General features: G+C 37.4%; 2 protein-coding genes across 2 annotated transcripts in view; one reads left to right on the forward strand and one right to left on the reverse strand.

Annotated features, from left to right (window-relative positions):
- The first annotated feature begins 2701 nt into the window (after positions 1–2701).
- Positions 2702–3725, forward strand: LOC133528379 (polyglutamine-binding protein 1). Its single transcript, XM_061865748.1, has one exon. It carries the CDS (start codon positions 2846–2848, stop codon positions 3680–3682), a length of 837 nt encoding a protein of 278 aa, XP_061721732.1. The 5' UTR covers positions 2702–2845; the 3' UTR covers positions 3683–3725.
- Positions 3726–3971: 246 nt separating this feature from the next.
- The window catches only part of LOC133528490 (uncharacterized), a 69418-nt gene continuing 56588 nt past the window's right edge, over positions 3972–16801 (reverse strand). The window contains exons 24-28 of the mRNA XM_061865879.1: positions 14953–15085; positions 13734–13911; positions 12388–12525; positions 7782–7972; positions 3972–6245 (exon numbers count right to left, since the gene is read on the reverse strand). Of these exons, the coding sequence (XP_061721863.1) occupies positions 6145–6245; positions 7782–7972; positions 12388–12525; positions 13734–13911; positions 14953–15085 (741 nt within the window). The 3' untranslated portion in view covers positions 3972–6144. The remainder of the gene's footprint in view (positions 6246–7781; positions 7973–12387; positions 12526–13733; positions 13912–14952; positions 15086–16801) is intronic.

The raw sequence follows: 16801 nt of genomic DNA on the forward strand, positions 1-16801 counted from the left end.
GCTTGTTTTGAGTAAACAGTATTGTTTTCCAAAAAGGACAATTTTTTTGGTGTTAGTAAATACTATTAGTAAAACTGGTTTATAACCGTTAGTATAATCTCCTTGTCCTGGGATTCACAAAAATTTTACTAATGATTAATATTTTTTACTTGTTTCTACTAAATTTTTCTCTCTGTGTATGAATTGACAAGAACCGTTTATGAACATTAAGTAGATACTGATACGTGCACATCAGTGTCCACTTGTGGTTTGTCCTTTTCGAAAGTGCTTTAAGAACAAATTAAATTACTTTCCGTAAAAAAATATTTTAATTTGTGTTGTTTCAAGTAGACACACTACTTTTAAACTACAACCCGAAATAAATATCGTATATGACGGAAAAAAATACCAAGGCCGTCCAAGGCTGGCATCAAACCAGCGTCCATCAAATCAACGGTGATGCAACTCATGCAACAGATGCCTATAAAGTGTTCATCGAGTTTATTTTTAAAAGAATTTACTAAGGGTGCTACTGCTCCATCTAACTATTACACAATTTGATGTGTGTGTAGTCATAGCTATGCCCGACCGTTTGATGTTTTTAGATATTTTCAATAGTACATATTAACAGTGTTTAAAAATTTCTATGATAACTGTTTTTCGCTCCTAACTTTTATAATAATTAAAAAAACTAAATAAATCAAACGGTCGGGCATAGCTATGACTAAAATACATAAAATCCTGGGAGGAAAATGAGAAGCTACGTTTGTATGGCGAATCGATCACCCTTTTTCGTCTTATCGTAACCCTCAATCAACGAAACTCCTTTTCGCCTCAACAGCTCGAACAAACCTACTTTCGTCACTCCAGGGAGTTAGGAAAATGCGACTTTCGTCACTCCAGGGAGTGAGACAAAATAGCTTTTTAATTTAGTGAAGGCCATGAATACAGGAATATTTCTAGAAGCTTTCGTCATAATGATGCCTTTCATTCATGAATGTAAATGAAAGTGGTTAACTTAATGTTGAATTTTTTAACTTTTAATATGTTCTCACTAACTGAGGTGAAAAGTTGTATGTGTCACACGAGAGCAAAGTTTTTTTACATCTCGTGTTTTTTAGCTTCGCGCTTCGCTCCTGATTCGATTATAGAATCTTTCGCTTACTCGGGACTCAAAATCAACACTCGCAAGAAAAATCAACTTTCCTCTCTTGTTGCACAAATAACTATTTTCGACATGTTAGGTATGTATTTATGTTCGTTCAGATTTTCCCACGTCCAATAAACGGCTGAACTTATTTGTATGAATATTATTGGAATTTTTTAAGAGGCAAGTATACCAGGTGATCGTCCATACAAAAGGAGAAAACGTTTTTCCACTTCTAAACATTTTCCGTTCTCCATGATTTTTTAGTATGTTATTGATACAATAAAAAATTAGGTTTATAGGTTTTTCTTTTTTTTTTAATTTGCAAAACAATTTTGATTTGAACCTACAATCGATATCAAAGATTTAGTCAGTGTAAAACTATGGAGTGTGGATTTAAAAGGAGTGAAATCTCTTATGGTAGAACTGTTGCAAAAGTATCCAGCTGTAAGCTATATAATAATAGTTTCAAATCTCGCTAGAGTAGCTAAGAACCTAGGCGTTGTTGACGGAGTAAAGTGCTCTGTCTATGTTTTTTTTTTTTAAGTATTGTAGGTATTGTAGCGCCACCTATTTAAAGTTTTTTGATGACACTTTTTGGTACATGGAGATTTAATTCCTTATAGGGACTGTGCGCGTTGGAGAGTCTGCCATCTTGTGGCCTGAATCGGAACCACAAACATGTACATTTACACGTCACATGTTTTCTTGTTCATAGTAGGTTCTGCCATCTTGTGGGCTACATCGGAACAATAAACATCACATTTACGCCTCGCACCAAAAATCTGACGGCTCTTGTGCTGCCTCCTACAGTTCATGCACGCTCCCTATATGGAAAACGTTTTCTACCGAAATGGAATGTCTTAAAAAAATTACCCGTACTTCGTTAGATTCAAAAAGTTATTCTTAACAGATGAGCGTACCGGACGTGAACTTGGTCTCACAGCATATCTCTTTCTCGCTCTTACAGCTATGTCCTTAACAGACGTACGGCGGACCATCTCCATATGCTCGAATAGGCCTCGGACCTAACCAAAGTGGAGGTCCGGTACGCCCGTCCGTTATGGTTTTAAATCTGGACCAAAGAGTAAAGTGCCAATTACATCCACACTAATCAGGTCTGAAATCAGACCCGATAAATTTTTCCGTTTCACCAAAATATCGGCACATCGTTAACAATAATTGAAATGTAAAAACATTTTTGGCAATTTTATACAAGGTATTATTAAATGTGGAATATTATATAAGATGAACTGATATTCTGTCAAACTGAAAACGATTATCAGGCCCTACATCGGGAAGTGTGGATGTAATTATAGTTTGTCAAAGGGCTATCTCATTTCAAACATAGACAGAGGGAGTCATACTATCTTTGTCTTACACTAGTACTAGCATCCAAAAGAAAAGGATGAGTATAGTTTTTATTGTTCTTATTTACTGACAAATTGGTTTGACCAACTATAGTTCTGTTTTGTCCCTCACGGGCGCACGCATTTATAGGATCTACCCATATCCTACCTATGTGCTGAACTCATTTTTATGTAGCCTATGGCAACTGACCAACTGTCATGTTGACAGCAAAGCAAAGTGACGTACTGCTCGCGTCCGCGACATAGATGCGAATTATAGTATAAAATAGTAGAATAAAGAGGATTCAGTTAACTGATTGCAACTGTTTTAACAGAAATTAGGTGTTATAAATTTGAAACTTATTAAACAATGCCTTTGCCACCATTGTTAGCTGCGCGCTTAGCTAAAAGGGGCATACTGAAGCCTAACTCAAATGTAGAAACAACAAACGAAAATCCTGTCCCACAAGCTAATGAAGAGATTATAGCAGAAAACTATGATAATAAACCAGAAGAACAGGCTAACAAAGAGCAATTCTGGGAAGGTATAGAAGGTGTTAATGTCGATCCAATTAAAGGCCATAAAGGATGCCCGAATAAAAACAATATTTACCATGAATGTTCAATCTTTTGCGTTAAAAATTGGAAACAAGGAAAGGTAGTTCCAGACCAAGTGTATTTGGAGAATAAACGAAAGGTTTTAGAGTTGTGGCCGTTACCATCTGGTTGGGAGGAAATATATGACCCTGGACTTGGGCAACACTATTTCTGGAATGTCCACAACAATCTTGTTTCTTGGCTACCTCCTGCACATCCGAAAGCAAATCCCACGGAAAGTGCAGCGCATTTGCGAGAAGAGAGACTGTTGAAGGAAGGTGATGAAAGTGATGACAGCAGTGAGGCTTCTGACCAAGAAGTACCGCAGCAACCAGCTAAAGAAAAACGTCGCGACAAACGAGACAAGGATAAACCAATGGTCCACCATAGAGACAAGGGCAGGTCCAGAGTTAAGGATAATGATTTAGATCCAATGGACCCCGCGGCATACTCTGATATTGCTCGGGGCAGTTGGAGTGCAGGACTGGACTCTCAGACCAAGACTGGTGTTGACACAACTGCCTCAGGCTCCTTATACCAAATGAGGCCATATCCTGCACCGGGTGCTATTCTAGCTGCCAATGCCAAAAACCAACCTCCATCACCCTAGTTTCTTTTGTATTTGATAATGAATAAATGTATGATTCAATTTTGTGTGCCTTATTTTCTAAACAACTTTTTTTACAAGCACACAAGAACCAGGGCCCTGTTCAAACATTTATGCAGTTATGTAAAACGTAAAAACCAGGACCTCATCAGTTTAGTCATGCATTAATTATGTCATTTAAATTTCAAATTTGATCAATTGAAATAAAATCAAAATTCCAATAACTCAAAAACGACATATGCCACTTGAAGAGATATTAGCCCAACTGTTTAGGATAAAATAAAAAAGTGTGGAAGTTTAACAACTGTAATTCATAAAAATTAAATTTACAGAAATAAGAAGTAATTATACACTTTATAACAATAGATCAAAATTTATATGTATAGTTGTAGCATGTAAATGCTAAAAGTGAAAGAAATTCACATCATAAAAGGTCAATTTAAATGCAATATATATTGTGTATTGTTTCATTGGTATATGATTTATCTAATTTATAAGTAAGTTGATTTAAAAAATATCATCATCATTTCAGACCTTTATCGTCCACTGCTGAGCATAGGCCTCTCTTCTAGTACGCCATAAAAAAAAACTTATGTAAGAACATTGTGCAATGAGGGGGGTAAGTGAAATTTTCGTCATGAGGGAATTAAAGATCCGAGTTTGCAATTTTCTTATCCCCGGAGTTGATCACACTTGCAATGAAAAAACTAAACTTTAAGCTAAAAATTTTGTAATTTGACAGGTTAGACATCGAAGGTACAGACCTATTTGGCATTTAGCCATGATTGAAAATTATGTAAATATATTTTAAAAGTAAAACTCATTTATTGTACTTGGTTTGTATGAATAAGTGGCAAAATAAAAAAAAAGCTGACTCCCTAGGGAGTGGCATAAATAAATAAAAAAGCTATAACTCCCTAGGGAGTTATAGCTTTTTTCTTAAATTATGTCACTTATTCATACAAATCAAGTAGCATAAACGAGTTTTACTTTTAAAATACTGACGTTTGTAATTTAATATTTTTGTTTATGTTTAAAATTATTTAATTTGATTAATTAAAATGTTGTTTAAAATATTTTTACATAATTTCAATAATGGTAGAATTTTTTTTTTTTTTATACTACGTCGGTGGCAAACAAGCATACGGCCTGCCAGATGGTAAGCAGTCTCCGTAGCTTATGTACACCTGCAACTCCAGAGGAGTTACATGCGCGTTGCCGACCCTAACCCCACCCCCCTCGTTGAGCTCTGGCAACCTTACTCACCGGCAGGAACACAACACTAATATGAACTAACAGAATGCCAAATAGGTCTGTGCCTTCGATGCCTAACCTGTCAAGAAATTACAAAATGGCGGACAAAAATTTGATGTCACCGTATTTAAGAATTATTTCGCTTAAAATTTTATTTATTCTTCGCCAGTGAGATGAAAAACATTGTGTGTAACTCCGGGGGTAAGAATATTGCAAACTCGAGCCTTTAATTCCCTCCAGCCTGCGGCTGTCGGGAATTACCACCCTAATCCAAAGTTTCAGTTACCCCCCTCGTTGCACAATGTACTATATTAAGAACGTAACCGTTGTAAAACTCAAACTAGCATAAGCTTTTAAGGCGCAGGGTAGGGCAAGGCATTCTCCATACAAACCTTGTGCAAGTTTTATTCGTTAGTTTTGGCACTATAGCATTTAATTTAATTTTTTGCTTGTATATATTGGATATACGCAGCACTTGAAACAAAAAAAAGTAAAAAAATATATACATCAAGCCCTAGCTAACAGAAAAATAAGCATATTTACCAAAAATAATAACTGTAGCGCAAACACAAAAGAAGAAAAACGCGCACATAGTTTGTATGGAAAGAGCTTGCCCTACTCTTCGCCTTAAATGAATTATGTTATCTTTATCTCATTCAATGAGACAAATATGGAGCTCAACACTTAATACTTGTCAGACCAGATAGGGTGCTCATAAATATCTAAATTTGACTTTATTGTCAGGGCTTACATTACGATGAGATATTATGTCAACTTTTATTGTATGATGGAAGGTTCATGTTCAGATATTTTATTTAAACACTACAGATATTTTATTTAATAGTGACTGTACAAGCATTGTACGAGCGGTTGTTGATATTAAATATCATCACTAATAACATATTCTTCTCGTATTATATTAGCATACACTATTTTGAGTGGATTTGTAGCCTTAACCGCAAACCTGATGTTGCATATGATTTTTTATTATTAATAGTCAACAAGGTACTTTGCCCACAAAACTGATCACAATTATGCTTAAGAGAACACATACAGGTACAGATATTTTTTGATAGCGACTACTCAAAATTGTTGTCCCTATTACGATCTCAAAAATGGGTATACACCCAAATTAAAAATACGTATCAAGTTAAACATTTTTATCTTTCTTATATTTTGCGCTTAACTAGTATTTATTTAGGTTCCTAGTGTTAGTTTATGCCGTTTTTCATTTTCGCTTTGTCTGTGATGTGTGCGAGCAGGTTGTTGGACGTGATGACGCCGATCGCCTGCTGGCTGTGTGATGACGTGTCTGAAACACAGAACCCAATGAAGTGGAAGTAACAACGATACTGCACGGCATTTGCTATACACAATTACAAGCGTTTAGTGTGAGTTCATACATTTGTTACTAAGCGCAATTACCAAATGTATGAACTTGCACTAAACCATAAATCACTTACTACATAACTTTCTGTGAAAACATGACGTTTATAATGACAATTTGACTTTGTTCTGAAGTAGATCCCCAATCCATGTGATGGAAACCTGGACGTCGTACGCTAATCAGGAACGTCGACTAAACACCTTTCACAGTCTTTGGCGTATTCTCAACATCACCTATATACATAGTTATAAGAAATTGAGGTTTGCGGCCGAGCCTTAATTCACTTTAAGATTATTACATTACAACACGGTAGAAAATCAAATCTATGAGAACAAAGGAATACGAAGAAGAGTAAAGGAGTGCAGTAGCCGCAAAATTGACAGCTAACGTAGATGGCGCGTAGCTGGATACGGTTGGTGATCACTGGATTGTTAAACTTTAGCGCTAATTACCGCATAATTTACGGAACCGTACAGCGCCATCTACTTCTGTTGTCTATATCTAATCTATCATGTCTATTATATCATAATATGGCCCATCCCTGCATATGACTCATCAATGGATAAACATTCTGCAATATCAATGAAACAGAAACGGAGGAGACACTTAAATAGAATACCTAAATGAGGTTATAATAATGGTCAGATTATCATGGCGCCGATAAAAAAAACATATTGTACATGGTTTAACACGCATTTCTATTTGAATACATGAAAGTTAATTTAAAGGCAAACGCCACAATAACTACTCTTAGAGCGGTTTCAGACTAGCGTATTTTCTGCGCGTATACGGTCGTTTAGGCGTTACAAGCTTACACGCGCGTACGCGTACGTTCGTATAAAACGCTAGTCAGAAACCGCCCTTAGGGACCGTGCAGGGTCTGCCACCTTGTGGCAAAGTCGGAAATTTAAACTTTGCGCCAATATACATGGGGCCCGTATTTTGTCCCCTACTGTTCATACACACTCCCTATAGTCATTCTTGACACAGTGCACAGTGCCGTGCCTAGAGTTTTGGAGTAGGGCAAGCAGAAAGATATGTTTTCAATAGTATTTCGACTAAATAATAACTTCACACCAAAAGCCAGGCTTAAATCGCCGTATAAAATTGCTGTACATACCAACAAATAGTTATCTTTATATGGCAAGTGCGAGCAGGATAGATGTGCATATTACGACTGATATCAATCGCGCGGAAGAGGCGCCACGGCCAAAATTTGCAACACGCTCGCGCCGCGGTCCGAGCGCTGTGGCTTGGATTAATAACGAGAGTTCACTTGGCGCACGGTTTAAAAATATACTATATTGATCTTATCACTAAGTAATTTCGGTAAGGCAAGACCGGCTTTTGGGCTTGTATGGAAGTACCGCCACTGCTGACACTGGTAGTCAGGCAGCTGCCGGCTATCTTAGGCATGCCTACTTGACGTTAAAAATGGTAAAATTAATTAGTTTCTGTTACCTGTTTTAACCACCACAACATATGGCGCAATGTCCAGCATTCTCGACACTAGTCCTAACGTCGGGTTCTTCGCAAGGTCTACTTTGTAATACTTCTTCACCAGGAACTTGTCGAGGCCTTCCGACGTGGAGCCCGACAGGTTAGCGAGACGCCGTCTCGCATCATCCGCCGTAAACACGCCGGCCAGGGAACTAAAACATACATATTTGTGGGTCATTCCCACTTACCGGTAGCAACAACTTAGTAACGGGTGGAAATAGCTACTGATATACGTACAAATGTGATCGTCTGATGTCTGGAAGGAATTAAACACAGATGTAACCTGAGGACAGAACTCCGGCATATACCTACATCTGTGTCTAATGTCGGTCATAAATTTGTTCGCCAGACACATGTCCCAGATATAACGTGCATCGTCGTCGTCAGGGTTAAAGAATCAATCAAATGGTTCACATTTGTTAGAAATTGGCGAAGTTCTGGTATACAAAGTGACGTGTATGTTGCGTTTTTATGTAAAAAAAACATACACTTGTTCAAACAGCTACCAAACCGAAGGTACATACAAACTTGAGCTACCTGCGCCTAAATTACAAATATATAGGAAAAGCCCTCTTTATGCAGCAGCTAAATGCTACAATCATATTCCAGACTATATAAAGGCTGAAGAAAGGGATACAACATACGCAAAAAAAATCAAATGTTTCCTTGCGAGAAGTGTATTACTCTATTAAAGATTTCTTCGCAGATAGCTTTATTATGTAACATTACTTAGTTCTATTTAGTTATATTATTAAATACGATGCTACCTTATATGGGTTATTGCATGACATATGTAAATAGTTTATATATCTTAGTTTAAGGAAAGGTTTGTCATACCCTTTTAGGGTCCATTAGAATGCGCTTCTAGGAATTTGTTACAAACTGCTGCCTATACAGTGCGTTAACGTCTTTTGAGCAGTGGTGTGGTCAGTCCTATAGACTTGGCGTTTTAAATTGTTTTACATATACACATTTTCATTATGAAAAAACTACAACAAAAATGTTTTTATCGCTTATTTATTTATTACAATTTTATAGCAGAAAAGAATGTATTATATTTTCTATAGCAATCAAAATTCTAGATGTCACAATATATTTACACAACCTTACTGTCAGTGTCTCAAAGGCATGCTCAGCAAGCTTCGTTGCCTAACCACGGTACTCTTTTCAGTCGAGTACTGTTGTATAAAAAACTATTTTGGAATGTTGGCTTGTAAAGACGCTTGTGAACTCGACTGGACTTATCGTTCGGCTGCACTGGACTGTTTTGAATTGATAGAGTAAGCAACGGACGAAACTAAAAACATGATAGCATTTCAAGAGCACAACAGGGTGCGTAGCCAACGTGGCAACTGTTTACGCTCCGTAGCGAATAAAACGCAACTGCCACTGTCGCACTAATATGGAAGACTGATAGAGAGATGACTACGCTTCGCTACGGAACGTTAACGTACCTGGCACGTTGGCTAAGCACCCAGAACTGATGTAATAAGTGCGTCAAATCAGTCTGCAATAACTACACAACAATATTACATATAAATATAAACATCTACATCAGGCGTGTCACAGGAAATTAACTCAAGTAGCGTTACCTTAATATGTAATTGTTTAATTACTTCGCATCATTTCAAAATGATTTACGTCTATTGTTTAGAATCAGTGACATGCTCTAGAAAAACGGTTACGACATATACGAAGGCGAGGAGACATATCATCAAAAATATCATTAGATTAATTATATATTGAGAATTTTAATGTTTTTTTACTAATAATTTTGACATGTTTTGAAAGTGATGATTGACTGCATGTTGCCAAATTTAAATGTCAGTTACGAGACAAAGCAATATCAATAATATTGAGGTTCAATAAAAAAAAATGAATGTGAGTTTTATATTCTTCGATGTATACGCATCTTGGAGGATTTAACAACCGGAGTCGCCTTTTATGAGCTTACCTGACTTACCTCTCAGTTGAAAACCTCGGCTAATAGTTGTTTTTTTAAGTTTTTTTTTCTATTTACAGATAAATTTTGCGAGTTTCCTTTTAAACTTTAACGTTTCTGTCAGTAGGTATGTCATACAGGGATGAGTTCGCCTTTGTTGTATTTAATTTATTCTGTAACTGTGTTTTTCGTGTTTTTATTTCTATGTACAATAAAGTATATACATACATAAACCAAGTCACACGGTGGCAGCGTCGCAGCCAAAAATGCGTTTTTCAGAGTTATTACCGAAACAAATTTTCACAAGAATTGTCATTATCTCTAAAACAAGACAGATTTCAGAAAACTATACAAATAATACAAATATTTTATTATCATAAGGGTTGTATACATGTGAGACTCCAAACTAGGCTGAGCCTGTATCTTGGCAGTCTGTGAGAGCGATTGACAACTATTTTCACATTAGTGGATGATATAGTGCTCAATACTAAAAATAATTACTTCAATACAAGCTACAAAAGCTACATAGGCATATGCATTGAATTGAATTATTTATTTCAGGTATTATCTATACCAAAATATTTAAGATTAGTTACAAATTTTCTTAAAGACTATATCGATACCGATATGTATTATATGGACCGACGTTTATCTGACATTACGTACCCATACATTAGACGTGCCCCTCCCCTGCAAAAATCGGCAGACGGTTGTACAGAAAATTACAGACAAGGCGTCTCCAATTGTTAACTCCTCCAAGATAGGCATACCATTTAGATGCAATTAACCTAGAACTCTTTTGGACAAGTATCTTTTCTGTTGACTGTCAATGTCAGTGTGTTTCATGTATGTTTCATGGTAATATCCTGGTAATATCATACTTTCATGAAATTGTGTGAACGGACTCCTGCCGCTATTTTAGTGGGAGTACATCGTTTTTTCTTAGTAATATTTTTTTTGTAGTGTTAATTTTGTTGATATTCTGTACTTTAACTTAGTGCGCAAACTTTTTGTCAAGTGTTGTTAGTGTTATTATATTGTATTTTATTTGTGTTCATTGAATTTTAGCCCTTGGAGTGATAGGCCGTCGACTCCAGACCGATTATGTCATTTAAATTTCAAATTTGATTAATTGAAATAAAATCAAAATTCCAATAACTCAAAAACGACATATGCCACTTGAAGAGATGGACCCCGATATTATTTGGACTTCATCACAGATTACTCGTGAGTAACCTCTATAATATGACACTAGGTACTTAAAATCATCAAACATTTGAGGGCATAAATACTACTCTAGCTTTCTACAGTAACCAGGGCTCGGAACCGGTATAGAAATACCTGCTAATATCGTTCCAAACCCGTTATATTATTTCATTAATTAAAAACCAGTTAATTGATGGAACGCGATCTAAAATAATCCTTCTACGTCCTCATCAGTAAAAAGAGGGAAGACTTGGTTAAACTCGTTGTTATACGTAAACGAGACATCAATACTTACTCGTTCTATCTTGCTTCGATAATTTCAATTTAACCGGTTAATTTCGTTCCTTAAGAACGAAATGAGAACTAGAGATGCAACGTATATACGGCCACTATTCGGTATTCGGCCGAATAGTGAAATTATACCGAATAGTACGTTAACATGTAGATAACGGTAAACGAGGGGTACAAAAGTAACAATTATTAAGATCAGTATAATCTTTCAGACTACCTTTATATTTATAGATAGTACAAAAACATGAGAAAATACATTTTTTTTGCACGCGTCGAAAATTAACGCATTGCAATTTCCGTAATTCAATACGCACTGCATGCAGAATAAGCGCAATTTCTATCAAAGACTACCTGCAGCGAGAAAAAAATTGCAACTTGCACAGCGCGCGCACGTGCGTGTTCGAATTAATTTTAGGTAAAATTTCTAGCCGGATATTCGGCTATTCGGCCGATGGCTCCGCCGGATATTCGGTATTCGGCCAAGCTACTATTCGTTGCATGTCTAATGAGAACGTATTTGGCATAAACTGTTATCTCAAAAGAAAAGTTCTTTAACCAGTAACCGCAAACGGAAACGAATCCTTTTCGTTCCCGGGTGAATTAACGAAAAAAATACAGTATCCAAGCCCTGGCAGAAACATATTTCTTTCGGCCAGGTAATTTACGACGCGATATCGATATCGAGGTAAAAATTAAACAAATAACGTCAAGGGGGTTAAGATCCCGTGTTATCTCATCGCCACAAGAGATTAGCCGATTTAATAATATTATTCGTTGGCGTCAAGCCTATCAAACTGTTATTGGTTGTTTTTGTAGTCAAGCCAACAACCAAATCAAGGCCGAGACAAAGCCAAAGGAGATGCCACGCGTCCGGTTTGATCGATGCGTAGACAGTAGACATGCGCTTGCACACGTTAGTTTATAAGCTATGTCAAAATGATTGTGGTTGTGGGTTTCGGTTTCCGCACTTAGCTCAAAAACTTGGGCCATTATACTAGGTACGCTTCTACCTAAGGACTGCCATCCACGATGACGCGCAGATTCGTCAAATCTCACCTTTAATAACATGTCAATACGAGTCAAGTGCCGCGTGTTCGTGAATGGCACGATCTATAATTGGTAAGTTACCCGTCATCTGCAAGGACGGCGACGAGAGGCGCGGAGGGGGAGGGGCCGAGCGCGGCCAGCGCCAGCGCCGGCGAGGCGCGCAGCGGCACGCGCGGCACCGGCGACGCGAGGGCGGGCTCCACCGGCGACTCCCACCACCTGGGAACAACACGTGATATTATATTTCGTCAAGTATATATTATGGGAAAAATATGCAAAATGCCTGTTGTACAGTCCACGTAAAAAGATATGTCTACACTTTTGTATTTATTCCTTGGTAGTGAGGCGCCATTTAATTATTACGTAAGACGATTTTCGCCAGTTTTTACCCCCTCCCACCCATATGTAAGAAAAAATAAGTATAGGCCGACCCCCTCCCCCTATATACGTACGAATCTAAAGAAAAAAATGAATACAAGCTTGGGTTGTTGTAGTGTTTATTTTTGAAAAAATAACATTATTGGGACGTTCATTTGTTCCTACAATATTACTGGAGCCCGTCTAAGCTACATCTGCACCGTAAAAGTGTGACAGGAGGCCAGCCCCTTGTAAGAAAAAATAAAACATGTTTGACTCCCCCCCCCCCTTAATCATCTTACGTAATAAATGAATGGCATAAATGGCGCCTAAGGGTAAAATGTATACATATATTTGACGTCGACTGTACCTATCTGATAGAGGAGAAAAAAATAGCAACCCGCGCCCGCGTTGCCATATTAATTGACTTCCGAATGAACTGATAACTTAAATAGCATATTAACATCATATATTAACATCTGACCTCCATCGATAACAAACAGTAATGAATATATCAAAATATTTACCATATTACGGTTTCATTTTTTATCACTAATAGATATAAGTAAGTCAAATATTGCGTTATGCGGTGCGTAAGGGTTATTTGTATTTATAACCGAATTTTGTCGCCAGTGTTGATCAACTAAGCAAGTCATAGGCACTCACGTTGGGATAGTTCTGAATTTTAAGTATTTTGATTTTGCAATATCTACTTATATCAGACACGATAAAATACCATTGCCTACAGAGAATGGACATTTTAACCTGTCCTATTCCAATCATGCCATGCGTAACAAAATCCTCCCCGCAACTTGCGCGTGAGAGAGTAGTCACGTCAGCAATCCGACCATGTTTGCTTCGCATGCTAGTGTTTTGTCATATATTAACCAAGCAGCTACCCGCTCCCAATGCGAACAGTCCGATCAACGATTAACATATTTTTATTTTTATGTTACACCTTGATCACCCGTCTTGCGTTTCCTTCTCAATTACGAGTGGTGTTATGTTAAGGCCGTCTACTATGTAGTCATTAACAATATCCTTAGTAGCTTGCAATCAAAATGACTTACCAGAGCTTATCGTTGGTAGGCACGGGTTTGAACTGGCGCGCCTCCATCCACGGGTCGGAGATGTGCTTGGTCATGTAGTTACGGATGTTGTCTGGGAGCAGCACCACGCATTTCTGGCCTTCCTTTAGGCTCTTGGCTGCCTGCAATGCGCCCCACATGGCTGAGCCGCTGCTGCCGCCTGCGACACATTATTAGTATGAAGATTGAAGATCGGTCACAATGCTGTTCAAACATTAAGCACCCTTTAGGCAGCAAAATGTATGACATGTCTCGTCATCGCATATACGCTGCGCGGAGTTCCGGTATCGTCGGTCTGTAATCCTAAGTCTGACCCATACCGAATGTTTAGGTACGCATGCTGTACGGTGGGTCATCTTTTATGAAGATCCATAGGAATCGTAGGTATATTATAAGTTATAATGTACCTACCTAACTGCATATTATGCGTAGACGTGCATGTTATAATTTATAACATGCACGTCTACGCATAATATGCATTAGGTAGGTGTGCAGCAGCGGTCTTAGCTCATATCACTAAGAAGTTCCAAATCTATATTAGTTTCCATTTTATAGGCTTTTCGAAGTCATGGCTAGATCAATTTTGAACAACCTTGGTCACATGTCAGTAAACTAAGCTTACGTAAATAAATACAATAATCAATTTTCACGGTGTTGGATAGATAAGGCGATTACTAGAGAATGCCTAATGGCTTTACCACATTTACAGCCAGCGCCCCGCTAGGAGGGTTCTCTACAAAGGGTGGGTTTATTCGCTACAAACGGGAAAAAACGTGTTACCGGCTATGCTCGTATCGCGTAGCTAGCTCTGGCAGTGAATGTGCTAAGTTCGCCTGTTGTACTAGTTTTCTGTGCGATAAAGGTAAAACTAGTGTAACTAGTGTGACTAGTTAGTGTAGTGTGTGTGTGTAACTAGCAACAACTAGGTACGCTAACGTAATATGTTACAAAATGGTTAAAATTATTTTGAAATAGTATTGTTGTTAATGTTTTAGACTTTTAGTATATTTGACTAGTTTTAAGTTTATTATTGTACGTCCGAAATGGGCAAGCTGTTGGACTTTATTTTACCCACAACATCTAAATGTACACAGTTCTGACACTAAAGGAATTTTATCTTTATCTTTACGTTATTTCATACTCAGAATCAGTAAAATACATGTTAATTAAATAAATTTCCATACAATTGAATAATATTTACCGCAAAGCAAGCCTTCTTCCTGAATGAGCCGCCTGGCCATGGGCAGCGCCTTCTGGTCGTCGCACTTGATCCATTTGTCGATGACGGTCCTGTCCAACGTTCGCGGCAAGAAGTCGTAGCCGATGCCTTCCACCTGGCGTCACACAAGCAAGTCTGAATACGATCTAACAAATCAGTGGACACAGTATAGGAGATGGCCACAGGAACTACGTGACAAAACAAATGTCTTATACTAACTTAGATTTGTCTTGATGAGTTTTAGTTGCCTGTTGAAAAAAAGCGGCCAAGTGCGAGTCGGACTCGCGCATGAAGGGTTCCGTACCATTTGAGACGTATTAAAAAAAATCTACTTGCTAGATCTTGTTCAACATTTTACCACTTTGGACACACATTTTACCACTTTGGACACACATTTTACCACTTTGGAAGTGTCTCTCGCGCAAACTATTCAGTTTAGAAAAAAATGATATTAGGAACCTAAATATCATTTTTGAAGACCTATCCATAGATACCCCACACGTATGGGTTTGATGAAAAAAAAAATTATTTTATTTTATGACGTATTAAAAAAAAACTACTTACTAGATCTCGTTCAAACCAATTTTCGGTGGAAGTTTGCATGACAATGTATATCATAATTATATTTTTTTTAGTTTTTTCATTCTGTTATTTTAGAAGTTACGGGGGGGGGGGGGGGGACACACATTTTACCACTTTGGAAGTGTCTCTCGCGCAAACTATTCACTTTAGAAAAAAATGATATTAGAAACCTCAACATCATTTTTGAAGACCTATCCATAGATACCCCACACGTAAGGGTTTGATGAAAAAAGATTTTTTGAGTTTCAGTTCTAAGTATGGGGAACCCCAAAATTTATTGTTTTTTTTTTCTATTTTTGTATGAACATCTTAATGCGGTTCATAGAATACATCCACTTACTAAGTTTGAACAGTATAGCTCTTATAGTTTCGGAAAAAAGTGGCTGTGACAGAATCGGACAGACAGACGGACATGACGAATCTATAAGGGTTCCGTTTTTTGCCATTTGGCTACGGAACCCTAAAAAGTAGAGGCAGCGATAAAAGCTTGTATCAAGAGTGACAAAAAACGTATTCTTAGTACAAAACATTAATATTCGTTTTCCGTCTTTGGAACGGACTTCCCTACGGCATCAAAAATGCTCAAAATAAGTTTGCATTTACAAAATCTTTACGTGCTTTCTTTGCTAACAGTACCCCTAGTGTAAATTTTATCGACATCATAACGTGACGAACGCGTTTGCGTCTCATTTTGTATAGGATTTTGAGTTTCCAAAACGTCCCGCTTGGCGCGCTGTTTCTAAATCCAATACAAAATGAGACTAAACGCAAACGCGTACGTCACGTTTCAAAATCGAATTTATTTACACTAGGGGTACTGAATGAAAAATTCATAATGTATGTGTAAGCTCTATACGTTTTGTCGTTATATATATATATTATAAGTAATATAAGTATGTATGTATGTATGGTATGTTATTGTATTATATTTGGTCAACAACAACCAAATATAATACAATACATTAAAGTGGCACCGCCCACAATCTCTCTGCTTTGCCTAAAGATTTTCTTTTGTGCAATAAAGATTAAATAAAAGACAATTGCCACGCAAATCTGCTGCCCGGAGTCTAAAAATGGTTAAGGCCGCCGCTTTCGTATATTGTTTCATAAGTAGACTATAATGGCGTTATTCATAAACGCGTTAATGGCCTGAATTGGCTATGAATCGTTAGTCTTTATCTGTCATTTTGACTTATGTATTTGTAAGAAAGGGATAAACCATAATTTAACTAAATCAGACCCGTAAAGT

The sequence above is a fragment of the Cydia pomonella genome, chromosome 19 (assembly GCF_033807575.1).
Source record: "Cydia pomonella isolate Wapato2018A chromosome 19, ilCydPomo1, whole genome shotgun sequence".
Lineage (NCBI taxonomy): Eukaryota > Metazoa > Arthropoda > Insecta > Lepidoptera > Tortricidae > Cydia > Cydia pomonella.